At 38.5% G+C, this 19,732-nt stretch overlaps 1 protein-coding gene across 1 annotated transcript in view; it reads left to right on the top strand.

Annotated features, from left to right (window-relative positions):
- The window catches only part of LOC107284100 (tumor necrosis factor receptor superfamily member 1A), a 53,769-nt gene extending 34,632 nt beyond the window's left edge, over positions 1 to 19,137 (top strand). The window contains exons 5-10 of the mRNA XM_029283373.1: positions 5,873 to 5,957; positions 7,134 to 7,204; positions 7,361 to 7,474; positions 9,024 to 9,061; positions 13,495 to 13,639; positions 18,131 to 19,137. Coding sequence (XP_029139206.1) covers positions 5,873 to 5,957; positions 7,134 to 7,204; positions 7,361 to 7,474; positions 9,024 to 9,061; positions 13,495 to 13,639; positions 18,131 to 18,396 — 719 coding nt within the window. The 3' untranslated portion in view covers positions 18,397 to 19,137. The remainder of the gene's footprint in view (positions 1 to 5,872; positions 5,958 to 7,133; positions 7,205 to 7,360; positions 7,475 to 9,023; positions 9,062 to 13,494; positions 13,640 to 18,130) is intronic.
- Positions 19,138 to 19,732: the final 595 nt, after the last annotated feature.

Below are 19,732 nucleotides of genomic sequence, written 5' to 3'. Positions count from 1 at the left end.
GCCCTTGCTGCTGTTATACAGTACAACATCAAATTCATTTCTTTTGAGTCCAGATTATCCATAATGCCCAATAGAAATAATTGCGGTGTAAATTTTATCTTTTTCTTAAAAATCTGTTGAAGATTCCACCAAATCTTTATCCAAAAAGCTTTAACGTCCGTACATGTCCACCAAATATGATAATAAGTTGCATCCAAATTACCACATCTCCAACATTTTGGCTGCAAGTTCGGATACATGCAAGACAGTTTTTGAGGGTCCAAATGCCATCTATAAAACATTTAATAAAAATTTTCCCTTAAATTCTGTGCTTGAGTGAACTAGACATTTCTTACCCAATTTATTTCCCATGTTTCTAACATAATTGACTTTTGAATATTTTGAGCCCATTTAATCATACAATCTTTAACTAATTCTGTTTCCGAATCGAACTCTATCAAAACACTATATATTCTCCTAATATGAGCTCTACTTTGATCTTTAATCTGTCTTATCAAGTTCACATCTTCCAATGCCAAGCCTGACTTTTGATCTATACGCCATCTCTCCACCAACTGGCTATATAGGAACCAGGACTGGAGAATATTATCTTGTCTCAATTCATCCAATAATTTAATTTGCCAGTCCTGTCCCCTTAAAATAAGTAGATCCTTATAAACAATTCCCTTTAGTTTAACTCCCCTTGTAATTCCTTGTATTGCATGTTCCGGAATAGCCCACATTGGGATTTTAAAACTTAACTTATAATGATACTTTTTCCAAACTCTCAAAAGTGCAGTTCTTAAAATGTGAGACCTAAAAACGTGATCAACTTTCTTGTCAAAAAATAAATAAGCATGCCATCCATAAAATAAATCCCAACCTTCAAGAGTCAATATATCTCTATTAGTTAAATTAATCCAATCACTAATCCAAGTTAAAGCCACTGCATCATAATATAATTTTAAATTTGGGGCTTTAAGTCCCCCTCTTTCCCGTGCATCTTGCAAAATTTTAATTTAACCCTCGGTTTTTTCCCCTGCCAAATAAACCTATTAACACCTCTTTGCCACTCTTCCAAATTTAAATCCTTTTTTAAAATAGGTATCATCTGAAACAAGAAAAGAAACTTAGGAAGGACATTCATTTTAACCACTGAAATTCTCCCTAATAATGACAAATGTAACTTTTTCCAATCATTTAAATCCTTTTGAACTCTTATCCATAACTTATCATAATTATTTTTATACAATTTAACATTAGAGGCAGTAATATAAACACCCAAATACTTCACCTTTTTCACCATTTCAAAACCAGTTAAGTTACTTAAAGTCTCTTTATCTTTCAAAAGCATATTTTTAGATAATATTTTAGTCTTATTATTATTTACTTTAAATCCCGAAACTTTCCCATACTGTGTCAGAATCTGTATCAGATGTCTTGTTGAATCAATCGGTTGCAATAAGGTAAAAACCAAATCATCAGCAAAAGCTCTAAGCTTGTAATCATTCTTACCCAAAGTTATTCCTTTTATAATCGGTGATTCATGAACCTGTATTAATAAAATCTCCAAAGTCAGTATAAACAATAAAGGTGATAAAGGGCATCCTTGCCTCGTACCTTTCTCAATTTTAATTAAGTCTGTCAGTCCTCCATTTACTATCACTTGCGCTGATTGTTGTTGGTAAATAGCCTTTAACGCTGATGAGAATCTGTCCCCAAAATTCATTTTGTCCACCATTCGTAATAAAAATTGCCAGTCCAATTTATCAAAGGCCTTTTCAGCATCCAGAAAGATAAGAGCCGCCGGGATTTGATTATTTTTATCCAGATATTCCAACAAATTTACAATTTGTCTAACATTATTCTTCATATATCTACCAATTATAAATCCAGACTGATCCACATGAATAATCCGTTTTAATACTTGCATTAATCTATTAGCTAAGATTTTTGCAAAAATCTTATAATCCGTATTCAATAAAGATATTGGCCTATAATTTTTAGGCTGTGTCAAATCTCGATCCTCCTTTGGTATGAGTGAAATAAATGCACACCTCCATGATGGTGGCACTTCTTCTCCTAACAAAATGCTATTAAAAAGACATCTCAAAGGTTCTAACATTTCTTCAGACAATATTTTGTAATAAATTGCCGTTAGCCCATCTGTACCAGGGGCTTTACCAACCTTCAGTTGTTTAATTGCCTCAGTGATCTCATCCAACACAATCGGACAGTTCATTCCTTTTTGGTCATCTGAAAGTCTAGGAAAATTTACTTGTTGAAGATAGCTATCTATTTCAGAAATTTGTATATTCTCAGAGGCATATAATTTTGAGAAATATTCCGAAAAAGCCTTTTTAATCAAATCTTGCTGAAAAACCTCTTTATCTTTATAATTTATTTTCTCTATAACTGTTTGTTTTTGTTTCTTTCGTAATTGATAAGCTAACAACCTTCCAGGTTTATCTGCGTTACAAAATGTATTATGTTTCATATATCTCAAGTTAACTGCCATTTGATCAGCCATTAACATGTTAAACTGTTCTTTCAGCATTGCAATAGTTACCTTTAAGTTATTATCCGTTGGATTTAAGGAGAGAGCTTTTTATTTTGCCTTTATTTCTTGTTCCAGGTCCCTATGCCTTTGTAATTGCTTTCGCCTATAAGCAGTATTCATTGAAATTAAGGCACCTCTCATAAAAGTTTTGCTTGCATCCCATACCATTGACATAGAAGTGCCTTTATTCATATTCAACATGAAAAAGTCTTTTAAGTGATCTTTAAGTTTCTGTACATTAGTTTCATATTTTAATAAGTTCTCATTTAATCTCCAAGTCCTTTTACTTCCACCATCAATTAAAAATTCCATCCATACAGGACTATGATCTGATAAAGTCCTAGGAAAAATCTTCACTCTTTTAACCTTAGAGATCAAATCACTAGTAATCAAAATAAAATCAATTCTAGAGTGAGATTGATGTCTATCTGAAAAAAAAGTAAAATCACTTTCTCCTGTATTCCAATCTCGCCATATGTCTTTTAATTCCAAATCCTCTTGCAATGCAAAAAAACTTTTAGGCAATTTAGTTTGAGTTGAAGCTTTAGAAAAAGTCTTTTTATCTCTTTTAGGGTCTATTACACCGTTCCAATCTCCCATCATATAACAGATTTATAATCCAATTGTATTATCTTTTGATGTAAAAAACTGTAGAATTGTTTCTGCTGTTGGTATTGGTTAGGTGCGTATATGCCAGCAACAAGACACTTTTTCCCATTCAATAAAAGTTCAATAAACACAAATCTTCCTTCTGTATCTGATTCTATTAACTTTGGCAGTAACTCTTTCTTAATATAAAAAGCTATACCTGCTTTTTTCTTTGGTGCAGGGGCAATAAAATGTAGACCCAATTTGGAGTTTACCAGATATTTTTGATCTTTTGATGCAATATGCGTTTCTTGTAGACATATGATATCATTTTTTGTATTGTTTCAAATAATGAAATATTTTCTTCCTTTTTTGTGGTGAATTCAGTCCATTAACATTTAAAGTCATTAAATTAACCATCTTTCGGCTTTTGGAGCTTCTGGAGCATTCCTTGCAGGTCTGTCATAACAGATCTTTTGGATCTGGCCCCTCCCACTGGCTCTGAGGCACAGATTCTTTTTGTTGTTCTCTTTCCCTTCATTTATGCGCTGCATGTGTCATCCTCTGCTCTTTTGAATCAGCTTTTACCTCCATCAGTTGCTGACTCTGGGAATCAACTGCAGGCAACGATGTAGCTCCAGGCATTTCTATAACCAATTGTTCCACTTCTTCCATTCCTTTAGTTGGTGACATAGGAGATGAATCTGCTTTCAGAACCGTTAAGTAAAAATCTTTGGCCTTCTGAACTGTATCAAGTTTATAACGATTCCCAGCATAATTCAAAACCAGTCCAACAGGTATCTCCCATCTAAAAGGCATTTGTCTCTTCTTTAACTCCTGACCCAAAAAAGCAAATTCCTTTCTTTTTTTAAAATTTTTTGAAGGTATTTCTTTCAGAATTATAACATCTTGAGCAGCAATCTGGAATCTCTGTTGATAAAAAGCTTGTATGATATCATTTCGACGTGTTTTTCTGGAGAAGTAAACAACCACATCTCTAGGCAAATTTCTCTGACGTGCCACCCATGAGTTTACTCTATATGCTTTTTCGATTTCTCCATATATAATTTCAGGATCGGAGTCAAAAACCAGGGCTAGAGCAGCTGCTACCTCCTCCCTCAATTTCTCTTGTAAATTCTCCTTAAGGCCTCTAATCCTTATGGCATGCTCCATTTCTCTATATTGTGACATTACAATATCATTTTGAACAATCTTCACACCTTCTTCTATTTTCTCTAATCTCTCCTCCATACCCTCCATCTTCTCCACCACTTCATCCACATGTCCTTCTATACGATCCACATGAAACGCAAAACCTTGAAAAATTTGGGACATGTTTTCACACAATTCATCATTTTTCTTGCCAAGAAGTTCTTCTGTTTCAGCTCTCATCTGTTGTATTATCTGTTTAGAGATTTGTACCAGAGAATCCTGTAAATCTTTAAGAGTAATGTAAGGAGGAGGGGAGGGTGGGGGAGTTTTAGCTTTCTGCTGTGTAGATTGTACAGCTGGCGAAGGAGTAGCTGCTTTAGGTACAGCAGAAGTTCCAGTATGTTTAGAAGCCATTCTTAATTTTAAAAGAGTCTTAATAGTCAGTCCAGAACAATAAGTATTTAAACAAATTTTTCTTGAATTTTTTTCTTTTTTTCCCCCAAAGTCTTTACAGTCGTTACAATGTAGCAATCCACAACCGGAAAAGAAGTGAAAGTTTCCCTTTGAAACAAAGAAGCGGCTCGCCCGCAGCCATTTTTTTTCCCCCAAAGTTAACTTTAACTTTAAATTGCAACAATTGAGAAGAAGCCTTGTTCTTTCTGAGTTAAAGTTATATTTTCTTTTCCAAACAAGTCCAAGTTCCTAGTCAGCTCTGTCTGATGATTTACTCACAGTTAGAAAATTTTCAAAGTTTCAGAGGTGGAGACGACGTCTGGCTTCGCTGCAAAAACGAAGACATCCCGGTCTGCAGAGGAAGCTCTGAGCGCCGGAGGAGTTCTCACCTACGTCTCCCTGGAAGCTCCTAGGGAGACTAGGGAACTCTACTCCTACTCAGAGTATAGCTCACCTTCTCTCCTTCTCCCGGAGAGAAAGCTCAAGCCGCCAAACAGCTGATAGATGCTGTTTCGGCAGCTTTAACGCAGCCCCGGACAGGAGGCTGTCAAAAAGCCTCCATCGGCCGTCGCCGAACCACCATTTCAGCATTCTTAATATTATCTAATTCCAGACCTTCTGTGCTCCATTACTTGTCAATGCCATTCTCATATCATTGCTAATCTTTTCCTCTGGTTTTGCCCCCATCTCATAATTAATTTTAAACTCCCTTTCTTCAAGTTGTCTGTCTTCTTGCCAGACATCTTCTAGCCAGTCCCTGTGTAGTATCCACAGCTTACTTTAAACTTCTTTCATCCAGAAAACAAAGAACATGGACCCCACAAATCAAAACTGTCATGAGGATAACTATTATTATGTTTTAATATAAATATTTCTTCCACTTAATCAAATGCTCCTATTATTTTCTCCCTGAAAACTATTGCTCCCTGAAAATTATTTCCAATTTTCTTTGGAAATTTTATTTTTCATGTTACTACTTCCCAATCTAGTCTGCACCTTGTTTCTTGGTTCATCTCATGCAAATGTTAATCAGAGCTGTCTGTTTAACTTTTTGGGACCATCCCAAGTTGAGTATTTATCTAGATTTAAAAGCTTATTATCAACTAATAATTATTATTTGCTTTTCCTGCTATTTTCTAGGCATGTCAGATAGTGATACAATATGTGAATGTCACAGGGGATTTTTTCTTCAGGAGGATCAGAACAAATGCCTTCCCTGCAGCAGGTGGAGAAATATTATTTATCTTGTAATACATGTGGGAATAACTCCTGGGCTAGGTGTAACTGTAGGCCTTGTCTCTGCACTCCCAGCTGATTCATCCTCCTGCTTCCATGCTCATTTTCCATGGAAATTGCTCTGGGTCTTGACCTATCAATCTGCTTGCTGACTGATCTCTGCTCTAATCCTTTGTACAGTGGGATGGATATGTCATCATGTGCTTACCAGTTAACAGAATAACAGTTAAAAGGGGCCTTGGAGGTCTTCTAGTCCAACTCTCTGCTCAAGTAGGAGAACCTATACTATTTCAGAAAAGTAATTGTCCAGTCTCTTCTGAAAAACCTCCAGTTGTCCCAGAGTAGTAGTGCTGAAAATAGTTGGGGAGCTTCATGAGGTTCATGCTTCTCCTCTGTTTTTCATCCTAATGTGTTGTGAAGCTTTGAAAATGCACCTTATGGAATTATTGAATTCCAGTCTTAAATTTCCCTCCTCTGTACTAACCAGCTGATTAGCACTATTTCAGTTTACCAGGTCTGCTGTAATTTAAAGTTGCCAACCCCAAGATAGGGGACAAAAGTGTGACAGAAAAAGCCATGTATATCTTTATGCATGTAAACAAATGTGAGAAGGTCACAGGGGAGTCTTGACTCTGCTATTGCCGATTGCCATACACAGGCCCATCTTTGCTATTAAAAGAGGGGTTACATTCCTGCAGCATAATCACTTGCAACTAGTGGGGTTTATTCTAGGTCTAGTTACACATAATGAAGAAAATATGGGTGCCTAATTTTGGAGAACAACCTTTGCTGATTGCGACTAGCAATCCTGACTAGAATTCTTAGCTCTTCTGAACTCTCACTCACAATTCCATACGCAAATAACTCCTTGCTCTTATTTTAATCTTTTTTCATCTGACATTTCTTTAGTGAGACTCAAACCCAAATCTAGCGGGCCTGGGGAAGGATTAATTCTTTTTTGTTCTTGTTTTCAGAAACACGTGTTGCCAAGATTATGTACATTTCAACTCTCTTTTGACATTTTAAGGGCCAGTTGAATAGTTTAATTTGAGTAATTTAATTCCCCTTGTTTTCTAATTCTGGGTATAGAATCAAAGGATAGTAAAATAAGAAATTTTGTTGAATGTTATCTATATGTACAGAAATTTCTGATTTCATCTTCTAGCTGCAATAAGGAAGATTGCCAGGGGCAGTGTGAAACAGGAATGGAAACTAAAAGGCCATCAAATTCCACAGGTGAGATTTGAAATAAATTATCTAATATTTTAACTTGATCACCACTATTTCCTTTGTATCACATTTTCATCTTTGCTGTAATATTCTTTTTTCATCAACATTTATTTTCATATCTTTTCAAACCAACAACATCCAATATGTTTTTTTTTCATTTAGAACTCGTATCTGTCCTCAGTTTCTTGACTGTCATGTTTGCAATTGGTTTTATTGCATTAACATTCAGAGCTTGCAAGAAATATTTTCCAGAAAGACAGTACTTCTCTTCCTGTAGTAAGTATCATTAATTGCCTGTTAATAAAATAAAAGAAAGTGACTGATTTCATTAAATGAATTACAGATCTAAAGCAATGAATCAGAATTGGACACAATGAAAGGTTATCAACATAGCTTTTTATTTTCACATTTGTCCCATTAATTTAAGATTGCAAAGACTCAGGGTTTTTGAAGGAGAAATTGCAATGTGTAGTGTCACCAGATACATGTTTCTATTGAACTTTAACAGGTGATTCAGACTCCAGAGAGGTAAATAAAAATATAGCCACCTGGCTAGATTCTTGTGGTATTGATGAATATATGCAAGGAAGTGAAGGTTTAATCATGAATGAAATGGCTATGTCAAAAAGTATGGTTGTTATCATATAGATTGTTATGGTTGTTTATGAAAGAAATAATCTGTATTTATGTATTGAATATACATGCTATTTCAGTCACTGAAATAATTCTGAAGTGGCTTACATGTTAAAAATAATCATGGAAATTGGGAAAAGTAACAGAGCATACACAAATTGCAATGAGATCTACTGTATATGCTAAGATGCTTAGGAAGGTGTTTGGCAGAATTCTGATTGTCACCTCTCAGTTGGAGAGCAGGTATGCAGACCAATTTTTTTACTTTTCAATATGTTATTAATATTTCAAAATTTATATGTTAGCTGATTTAGAGAAAGAATGTGCAAAGTGCATTGTGGTGAGAGTTGATAGGAGTGACAGGTATCAGAAGAGTGAGCAGATGAGGACTGTCCATCTTTCATAAAGGATACATCCAGCCCTCTATTAAGAAAATGTGAAAATGGACAAAATATATGTTCCCCTAAATTACTTACATAGAAGGATTTTCCTTTGGAAGTACAGTACTAATAAATACTATTACCCAAAGGTTGTCCCTTGGATTAACCGTTTCTAGTCCAGGCAGCAAGGAGGAAAGTGACATATGGCCCTGGGAGAAGTTTGTGTACCAGTATGCTAATCCATCTTGTATTTGGTCTATGACTTAGCATTATCTTTGAATTTATGGACAGTAAGCCATGGTTTTAATGTAGCATGTTTTGTGAGTTCAGCGTTTGATGACTTCTTCCACCAATAAAATAAACCTAATACTGTATTTTATCTCTATTAAAATCCATATCTTATATATTAAATAATTTTCATATTAAAATATCTATTTATTGAAAGTAGGGATGAGCCTTTACTCATAGCTGAAATTGGAAAGGTGCTTCAGATTCAGCATGAGGATGCTCACGTTTCCTGTCTGTGCTCCTTAAAGAAACCATGTCTTTACCTGGATTTGCATAGCATAGTCCCAGACCAACATGTCACAGCTCAGCCAGTCTGATTTGCCATGTTCCATCCATACTGTTGCAATTTTGTTATCTACTCTAAGAACTTGTCTGTTAGGTATACTATATTTACAGTAACTACTAACATCCAATCATCTGTATCCATTGAGAAATGTTTTCTTTTAGTACAATTTCAGCTGTTTATTAGTTCAGCATCAACCTGGAAAAATATACATTTATGTGTATTTTGTTTTATTTTTCAGCTTCAGGTGAACAGTTAAAAAAGCAACTTGCATCCAAGGTAAGTCTAACATTGCCCACAGGTATGTCTCCACACAGGATGAGGATTAACTCAATATTCCTATTAATATTGTTGCAAAGTAAGATAGATTAGGTGTCTTTAGATCCTGATAAATTTATGAATAGATTCTAGGTTTCTGATTCTTAAATCACTTGCCATTGATTCTTTTTTCCCACCAATGATTCATTTTTAATGAACATTCATATGGTATGTATTTTTCTTTAACACTACCATTGGGTCAAACAACACTTATCTATAAATATGCTATCCTTCTCACCCCCCCAAATGATTTACATACTGAAGCATTCCAAAGTGAGAAAAGGGAGAAAGGATTGAGGGAGAAATGAGAGGAGGCAGCTTCTAAGCTTCCTTCAATGATGGACAAAAACAGTGTCAGAAAACAGCCACTGAATTAGGTGATACAGTGCAGCATAGCATCTTTATTTCAAATGTAGACCATAATACACTGACCTAAAACTACACAGGTATAAGGATTACAGCAATTTCAAGTTGAAATATAATATGAAATATAATATGACTAAATTCATAATGAACTGTAATGAAAAACATTACTTTTAAGTTCTGTGAATAAAATTGTAATATTAATATTAAGCTCTGTAAGCCAGGGCTTTTCAACCTTTTCACCCATTATACCACTTTTAGGATAAGGCAATATCCGAGTACCACCAGTCACCCAGCAAGATGTCAAAAACTTGACCCCCCGAAAAGGAAAAAATTATATATTTTTTTATAATTATAATTATAAATTATAAAGTACAGTTAGTCCTCAACTTACAACAATTCACTTAGTGACTGTTCAAAGTTACAACGGCACTGAAAAAATAAAATTATGACCATTTTTCACACTTAATGCTGTTGCAGCATCCTCAGGGTCATGTGATTTACATTCAGATGCTTGGCAACTGATTCATACTTACGACGGTCACAGTGTCCCAGGGTCATGTGATCACCTGCAACTTTTTGACAAGCGAAGTCAATGGCCAGGGGGACGTGGCCAGCTCATCACTCAGGTTGTGGGGGGTGCGGGCGGGGATGGGGGGGATCTGTGAGTCTCTGGTGGAGGGGGGTGGGACAGGCATGGGCACCTTCCTTTCCTCTCTCTCCCCCTCCCATTGTCCCTTCCTTCTTTCCTTCCTTTCTTCCTTCCCTCCCTCTTTGTCCCTTCCCTCCCTCCCTCCCATTGTCCCTCCCTTCCTTCCTTTCCTTCCTCCTCTCTTTGTCCCTTCCTTCCCTCCCTCCCTCCCATTGTCCAGCACTACGAGAGCGGGGAGGGCATAAAAGAGCCCAGAGGAGGCAATTGGAGTTTGGCCGCCGCCACCGCCGCTGTTGCTGAGCCAGACGGCTGTGCGACGGCGGCTGCTGCGGTTCCTGCCTGCTGCTTCTCCTTGGCTGCTTCCTCTGACAAAGAGCGGCGGTTACACTTGGTGTAGCCGGGAGTCCAGCACAACCGCTGTTCTTCCGCAGGGGGAGCACAGGCAGCGGAGGAGCACATGGGGCAGGGAAAGAGCCGCGGCTGCCAGACTCCCTCTGGTGCGTTGCGCATGGCTGCAGCCGGAGAAAAGCAGTGAGCGGGGAAGCAGCTCATTCATTGCTGCAGCCGCAGCCCGGAGCCACGCTCAGCCCCGGGCATTTCTTTTATGGGCACGCAGAGCCTCAGCACCAGGCTGGATCCCGGAAGGCTACTCAGCGCCGAGCCAAAATGTAGCTGCAGCAACTCCAGCCCCTCCCTGGGTGCAAAGGAGCGCTTTTCGGGCTCCAGCCCCATCGCTGCACTGACCTGCGGTCGAAAACAGGCCTTGCTCTCTAGACGAGAGCCGAGCCCAGCGACCGGAGGGCAGCCATGAGAGTGGCGGGAAGAGTGGGCAGGGCCTTGCCAGGGAGGGCCACCCCACACCCTCTAACGGTGGTCGGAGCAACGACGCGCAGCCGCCAATCCCGCCCTGCTCAGCTTGCCCATTCTTATTCACCCCCCTCCCAAAAGGCGGTGCTGTAAACTTTACAGCTTTCTGCAAGCAAATGAGATGAGCAGGAGCACGAGATCGGCATTTCTGAGCACACGCCGAATCGCACCCCTGCCCATCTTGCTTGCTTGCCGGCGCCCACAACCCAGGCAACCTGCAGTTTCAGCTGACTTTGCCACAAGCCTGTGTGGCGCTGCTGCCGCTTCACCTCATCCACTTTTACACTTTTTTTTTACATTTTTTTACATTTTTTTTCAGCCCATCCTACACATACCACCAGCCAGGTGCTCGCGTACCACTGGTGGTATGCATACCACCGGTTGAAAAGCCCTGCTGTAAGCAGTAAAATACTGTTTGCAAGACACAATCTAAAATTAAAATTAATAAGCTATATGTGTAAAACTAATCAGAAATGTAGCATCAGTTTAGCTCTAATATAAGAAATATTAAGAACTATGTAATATTATCTTACAGATTATAAACATTGCCTTTTAAAATACGTAATCAGTTCCAGCTTAGATTTATAAATTGTAATACAAAACAGAGGCATTTTGCATGTTATTAAGAGAGTATAAGCATTTTTCAGTATGCCTGATTAGCATTCTCTCACAGTCTTAAGAGCATTAACAAGATAAAAATATTATGCATTCTCTGTATAGCAGGCATTGAAGATGTGCTCAGAAATCCACACTACCCAGCTCAGAAATCCACACTGCCCAGCAGTAGAGATGTTTCATAGAGGCATTTTCTTATACTATCCTCTGCAATAGCAACGGTGAAAGCATTCCAAAATAACAGTATAAAACCCCTCTCTATTTTCGGTATTTTGTATGCTAGAGGTATATTGCTGGTGATACTATATGCTTCCATTTCTCAGGGCACAATAGATACTCAACCTACCTTGTTCAGTATTCAAAATATGGTTCTGCAGCACAGTGCAAGTCTTTTTATATCCCTAAGAATATAGGCTAGACAAGTATTATAATGTCCTAGCATGATCACTCAGCATTAATGGCTTCTTCCATGTACCATGAAAATTATTATCAAAGAAGTTAGATTTGAGCCAAAGAGAAACCCTTTTACTGATTTCATATCATTTGACCATCTTACCAGAGGGAGTACATCCATTTCAGATTTAGCACTGAAACTTGGCATACAGAAAGTCATAAATCTTATTTCAGTTTTTTAATGTTGCCAGCATCCTGGAAAATAGATCCAAGTCCTTTCATAGATTCCCGAGTTATAAAAATCATCTACTGTAATTGGAGAGTTGTATGCTAATCACTAATAAGATATTATAGTGAAAGTAGACAGCAACTGTCACTGTGTATTATTTAAATGTAGATTATCAAACAGGACTTATATTCAGAGTGGTGGAAACCAATATCCCAAAATCTCCTTTCAGTCTTCCCCTTTCCTCCTCAGCTTCTAGTACACTTGAACTGAAACCATCTGCCACTATCTCATTAGTATACCAGGTTTCCTGGATCATTTTGATATGACATTTTTAAATGTAAAGTTGAGAAAACAACCATTCGTGCTGCTGTAGCATCCTGCAACACTCCAGCTCAAGGGGAAACTCTTATGCTAGACTTCTGTTAGTAATAGCAATGGCAGTTAGATTTATATACCGCTCCAGAGTGCTCCGTACCGCTCCACTATCTCTAAGTGGTTTCCAGAGTCAGCATATTTTCCCCAACAATCTGCGTCCTCATTTTACCGACCTCAGAAGGATGGAGGCTGAGTCAATCTTAAACTGGTCAGGATCAAACTCCTGGCAGTGAGCAGAGTCAGCCTGCTATACTGCATTCTAATCACTGTACCACCACAGTTCCTTCTTATTTAATTTATGACTGCACTCATGAAAGCTAAGGTGGAGGTTTTTGAGATGTGTCCTACAATGGAGGAAGATGAGATACAGAGAAAATTCAAGAGACGAAAAGTAGTGAATATATGTAAAATACATTTAAGTGACATTATATTAATCACTAAGCCTTAAATAATATAAATACATAAAAGACATATAAATATAAAATAAATAAAATAAAATAAAATTTGCCAGTTTGGTAAAATAAAATTTGCCAGTTTGGTCTAGTCTAGGGATTAAGACTCCAGGCTAGAAAGCTAGCTCAGTCAGCTCAATCTCCTCCTGCATGTCCTATACCTCATCACTTTGCTTTCCAGCTGCCTCGTGATTAGTGGATTGCATAAAACCATAGAACTGGGCCCATTCCTTTCTAGAAAGGGCCAGGAAAGAAGTGAGGCAAAATAAATGCTCTTTTGTTCTACCTTGCTCTTTCCTTACACCACTCCATCAGGGTACATAGTTATGGAATTCTAGGCATGTTCACCATTTCTATAATCCAGCCTTCCACAAGCAGCAACAGGGTAGGTCTACATGATGTCAGTTATTCCTCCTAACAGGGTATGTGTGTCCTTCTTGTTACTTAGACTGCAGATAAAGCAAAAAACACTCTTTTGGACATAAAAGAAGAAACTATCTTGGGTACCATGCAAGTGCTACCATTAGGGAACGGCCAAGGGCAAGAATTGCCAGACTGCATAAAATCTGCAAGAGAGACCCGAATTTCTGACAGTAAGTGCAACTTCCTTTAAGACATACTGGAGTGGGTGGTAGGTGCTATTAAAAATATTTGTGCAGTACAGGTAGTCCTCGAGTTACAAATAGAATGGAGCCTGCCCATTCCATTCATAACTCAAGAATTCGTGGGAGTGAATCTCTTACCTCAAACGAGATCACTCCCTGCTTCCACCCAAACATTCGCGAATGTGCGGCTCATTAAGTGAACATGAGGTATCTCAGGGTGGGGAAGGCCATGCGGGGCCTAGAGATGGAACAGGTCACCTACTTCAGACCACCAAAGGTTCCCCACGACTCACTGAAATATCTCATTCTCCCTCCCCTAGGGTCCCTTCAATTGCTACCCCTCCATCCTGCCGCGCCCGTGTCACTTACCTTGTGAAGATATGTCTCCTCTCCAGCCTGTTTCTTTGCTCCCTGTGAGAGAGGAGGGAGAGCAGAATGAGCATGCCCTGCTCAGCTTCTCTGACTCACTGGGCTGCCAGCCACTTCTGGAGTGGCAGGCAGCTTCGGTGAGTCTCCTCCAAAGGCTTCCAGGCTTGGTGTGAAAAAGGGTTTGCACTCCAAAGGGAGGTTTGGGGCAATGAAATCACGTTGCTTCAAACCTCTTGTTGGCATGCAAACACTTTTCGCGCAGAGCCTGGAAGCTTCTGGATGCCCTGATCTCGCGGGAAGTCAGGCACCCATTCTCTGCAAAAGTGGATGGGTGCCTGAGCACGAGATCATGGCCCCCAAAAGCTTTCGGCCTCCATTCTGGGCATCAGAGGCCCACAAGAGGCTTCCCCTGCCCAGAATGGACCTCTGGAGACTCACGGCTCCATTCTGGGCATGGGAGGCCCGCAGGAGGCATCCTCCGCCCAGAATGGACCTCTGGAGACCCGCTACCACCACACTTGACCTCTGATCTGGGTGTGGGAGGCCCGCAGCGGGTCTCTGGAGGTCCACTCTGGGCAGAGAAGAAGGGAAGACTTCGATGTTTCAGCCCTTACCTCCATTTGCAAAGATTTTTGCCGCAGATCTAGTCCAGGCCTCTGCAGAGAACACAGGCCTAAAGTACCGTCAGATCTCGCGTGATCTTGCAGTACTTTAGGTCTCCATTCTCTGCAAACGCACAGAAGGCCTGAAGCAGCAAAACAGTCAAGAAGCGAAAACTCTCTAGATTGTTCACAAAGTGAGTATCCACAGGCCTAGTGCCTAGAAGACCTGGGACGGGGGGGAGGTTGAGGGAGTGGCCAAGGTGAATATTGCAGTGTCTCTGCAGTCATTTGTAAGGGTGAACAACTGCTGTAGTGTGGCAACATTCGTAATTTTGGGACTTTTTCGTAAACACTAGGGGGCACTTATCGCGCAACTTCGAACGTTCACAACTCGGTATATCTACCAAGATGACGTATAGAATATGTGGAATATGGCTGTCAATCAAGACCAAAAAGCAGAGGGGAAAAATGTCTTACTCAAATATTAAAAAGTACAGAGAATCTTAAATATAGGTAGTGTGAGGCCCAAGAACCTCTTTTTAGTTTCTTTATTGTGTTTGCCTACAGATAGAATCTTTCCAGACAAAAGCAACTATTATCCACATAACTAAAGGTATATTCTGTGAAGTGCTAGAAAAGGATTGTCTTTGCCCTCTTCCTGCCTCTAAGACATCAAAGCTATGCTGCTTCTTTGCAGACTTGTAGGCAGCCCCTCCCTCCTGGGATTCCGGACTACAGTGCCTCAGGTTTACGAAGGATCCCAAGTTTTGATTCAAAAGAAAAGAAAAGACATTGCTCACAATAGGCATTTTACATATTTTATGCTGTTTAATCATTATGGAAATATTTGCGGATACAAAACTGATAAATGAGGTGTCCCTATTCCCTGGGCCGTGGTCCACTACCAGGTTGTGTCCCATTTGGAATCAGGCCGTGCAAGCATCCCCTCTCCCACCACCGGCCACCAAGCTGAAAACTTTGAGGACTGCTGTGATAAATAACTAATCAACATAGAGAATGTTCAAACAAATATCTGTAAGTGCTGAAATTTAAGTACATGGGAAGCTTTTTATAGACTAGGACTAGGACATGAATAGAATAGAATAGAATAGAATAGAATAGAATAGAATAGAATAGAATAGAATAGAATAGAATAGAGAAGAGCTGAGTTGAGTTGAGTTGAGTTGAGTTCAATTCTTTTTTCTTTTCTTTTCTTTTCTAAGGGCCAAATGTGACACACAAGGAATTTGTCTCCAGTGCATAAGTTCACAGTGTATATGTAAACAGCAAATAATAGGTCATAGATCATATATCATAGTTACAATCATTAATCATAAGTTACAAAAACAATTGATAAATCATAAGAAAACAATAGAAGATAAGAAAGTTGAGAAGATGAGAAAATATGAGAAATGAGATAGTGCTGTGGGAATTAAGTGTTCAGCAGAGTGATGGCATGGGGGGAAACTATCTTTGTGTCTAGTTGTTTTGGCATGCAACGTTCTATAGCAGCATCCTGGGGGGAGAAGTTGAAATAGTATGGCCAGGATGTGAGGGCCCTCTTTCTGGTTCGTGCAGTATACAGATGCTCAACAGAAGGCAGGCTGGTTGCGGTTTATTTTTTTCTGCAGTCCTAACTACTCGTTGAAGTCTGTGTCTGTCCTGTTTGATTGCTGTGCCAAACCAAACAGTTGTTGAGGTACAAATGACAAACTCAATAATTCCTCTGTAGAACTGCATCAGCAGATCCTTGGACAGTCTGAACTTTCTGAGTTGACGCAGGAAGAACATTCTTTCTTGTGCTTTTTTAATTATGGTTATCATACTGTTTTTGTGTTATCTAGATGAAATCCTAGCTAGGATGTGAACAGGGTGTATTGTACTGTGAAAAACTATCGTATTAGCCAATATAGGAAGGTTTTACAGTACTAAGCTGACCTGGTCTAGGCAGTGTGACATACACTTCTGCAAATCCAGAGAGGCAGTAGAGAAAGTTTAAAGCCATTAAAGCATCCAGGACAGTTAACAGATAATCCATCATTCTTTTACTAAAAGGATCAAAATAATAGCTTCTTCTTCTCAAAATGAGGCCAATACTATAGTACTCTTCTTAAATTTACATTAACCATTTTTGTTTCAAACACTCCCAAGTCCCATTTCTTTTTTACTTGGTTCTGATAAAATATAAATATTTCACTGTAGAAAGATTAGATAGTGATATAATACAAGCAAAACCCTACCAAGTTAGAACATTATTGTCACTTCTCAGTTAAGTGGTGTTGTCACCAGAACTTCGGCTTCCTAGACCATGGTGTAGATGAAGGTCTACTGGCAAGAGATGGAGTGAACCTCACAAGAACTGGAAAAAATATATTTGGAAAATGACTGGCTCATCTTATCAAAAGGGCTTTAAACTAAAAATGGGGGGGAGGGAGCTTCACAACCTATTAAGACCTAATTCCAAGCAAAAACCACTAAATAACCAATGACATAAGGAGGAAGGGAGTAAAGAGAAAAAAGAAATAAACAAAGAAAAACATAATGAAATAGAAAGTGAAGGAAAGGATGGAAATCCCAGTTATAAAGTAGGAGATACAAGAAACATACCCAAGACCAATAAAGGACTCAAACATACCCAGGACCAATAAAGGACTTTTTAATATTTGAGTAAGACTTTTTTCCCCTCTGCTTTTTGGTCTTGATTGACAGGCATATTCCACATATTCAATACGTCATCTTGGTAGATATACTCGCTCAAAGTTTAGGGAACAAGCAGGGTAAATGTGAAGTATTAGTACAAGAAGGGAGATATGATATAGTTGCCATTACTGAAACTGGTGGGATGAAACTCATGACTGGAATGTACTGATGGAAGGATATAAACTATTCAAAAGAAACAGACCCAACAAAAGAGGAGGTGGAGTTGCACTACATCTCTGATAGAACCTAGATCTTGAAGAATCCTACAACAGTCAAATATAGTGGACATTTCTTAGTTTATTAATATTTTTCCTAATAGATAAGTTTGCTAATGCTTATAGAATTACTTATCTGGGTAGAAACACTGAATACTGTGTAGATCAGGGGTCCCCAACCCCCAGTCCGTGGACCAGTACTGTGCCACGGCATGCCAGCAACCTGGCCACACAAAAAGCAAAGCCCCATCTGTAAGATGCAGGCAGCTCACAAAACCATGCACCCTCTGGTCCACTCTCCACAGAACCAGTCCCTGGTGCCCAAAAAGTTGGGGACCTCTGGTGTAGATGATTTTGTGGGGAGGGAATTATGTTAAAATTTCAATGGAATGGTTTTAATGCTTCCACCTTAAGTTTTTATTGCATAATTGTCCCATTCAAAGAACTATATGGGAGCGCATGTTGTTGCTTTCTACTTCTAATATACAGGTATCTACCTAAAACCTAGTATCTTTCTTACCATAGAGAATCTGGTACTGAGGGAAGAATAAAAATGCTAGACACATTTTTTCAACTGTATGCTTTTCCCCCAGGCCCTGTGGTTTTATATGCTGTGATGGATGCTGTACCAGTGTTACGATGGAAGGAATTTGTGAGGAACCTGGGACTGAGCGAAAATACAATTGAGAGAATTTTTTTTGACCATAGGCCTGTGCGGGATGCACAATATGAGACACTAAAAGAATGGAGACTATTGGCAAACCATGATGCTACTATGGAGCGCATCAGTCAGGTTCTCAGTAAAATGGACCTAAATGGATGTATTGAGGATATTCAGGAAGCACTGGCCAAACAGTGAGAGACATTGTATTATCTGCTTTCTTTCCAAAGAGAACTCACTAATGCAAACTTATTTTATCTTCAAGTTTGTTTTTCCATTGTACCATAAATGGAATTTTTTAAATATACTGTGTATCTCTAACATATGCTTTAAATGGAATCATCCAGTTAATTAAGTGAATTAAGGTGTGTGTGTGTGCGTGGACATCACACACACACACACACACACACACTGATAGATCTCTGTCATGTTGTACTGGTCTTTTTCAGAGATGGATTTTGACCATTTCCTTTGTTAGCCTTCTATTTTTTTAAGTCCTTTTGTATAGGCCACAAAGAAAATGTAGGCAATTTCATCAGATGTTTGGTAGTTTATACTTTACAGTATAAATTATACTTTATAATATAAGAGTTACCTATTAAGTATTCATCCACTATATAGCCAAACTCATATGTTTGTTTTGGTTTTTAATGCCCATTATTTTTGTCTACTACTTACTGTATATGTTACATGTACCCAGTATACACTTGTGAAAGAATATAGATCTTTTAAAACAAGGAAAGGAATGAACATATTAAGGAGGGGGGGGACTTTGAGAAAAGATTGTTCAGTTTTAAGGAAGAGGAAACTATGAGAAAGAAACTTGAAACAATAACACCTTGATTTTGGATCCTGTAAGATGGGTCAGAGAGAAACTCTGCCAAGTTTCAAGATTTTGCTTTTCTTCCCTACAACAATAAAGAGCATTCCTGGAACCTCTGCTTTACCCTGTTTCTTGTGTTTGCTTTTCTTGAATGGTTGCATGCATACTGTTTTTATTAGGAAAGCTTAATTTGTATACTAACTATAGGGTACACAATAATGTTTGGTATCTAGGATTTTTCAGATTGGAGAGACTTTACAAATCAGCATATACAACTAGTATTAAATCCATAAATAGTATAAATATAAATATATACTATATTATAAATATAATAAATAAATATTAAATATAAATATATAATATATAGTTAAAGTATAAATATTAATCTTGGAGTCCTAATGGACAATCATTTAAATATGAGCCAGCGGTGAGCTGCAGCTACCAAAAAAAACCAATGCAATTTGAGGCTACATTAACAGAGATACAGAATCAAGATCATGTGAAGTGTTAATACCACTTTATAATGTTTCAGACCTACTTAGCCTCTTTATTCTAGGGTCAACAGATTCCATGGAAATAGCAGTTCTGAATCTCTTTTCAACTTTTTTGAGTGGCCACAGGGGAATCCTTGTCATTCAAAGGATTCCCCTGAAGAATATGAAGACAACTTAGAGAACTTCAGCACCTCAAAGGAAAGTGCCTGGGATCTCG

This window comes from Protobothrops mucrosquamatus, unplaced genomic scaffold (assembly GCF_001527695.2).
Source record: "Protobothrops mucrosquamatus isolate PMUCROS unplaced genomic scaffold, P.Mucros_1.0 scaffold69, whole genome shotgun sequence".
NCBI lineage: Eukaryota > Metazoa > Chordata > Lepidosauria > Squamata > Viperidae > Protobothrops > Protobothrops mucrosquamatus.
This window is presented reverse-complemented; position numbering and strand designations above follow the sequence as displayed.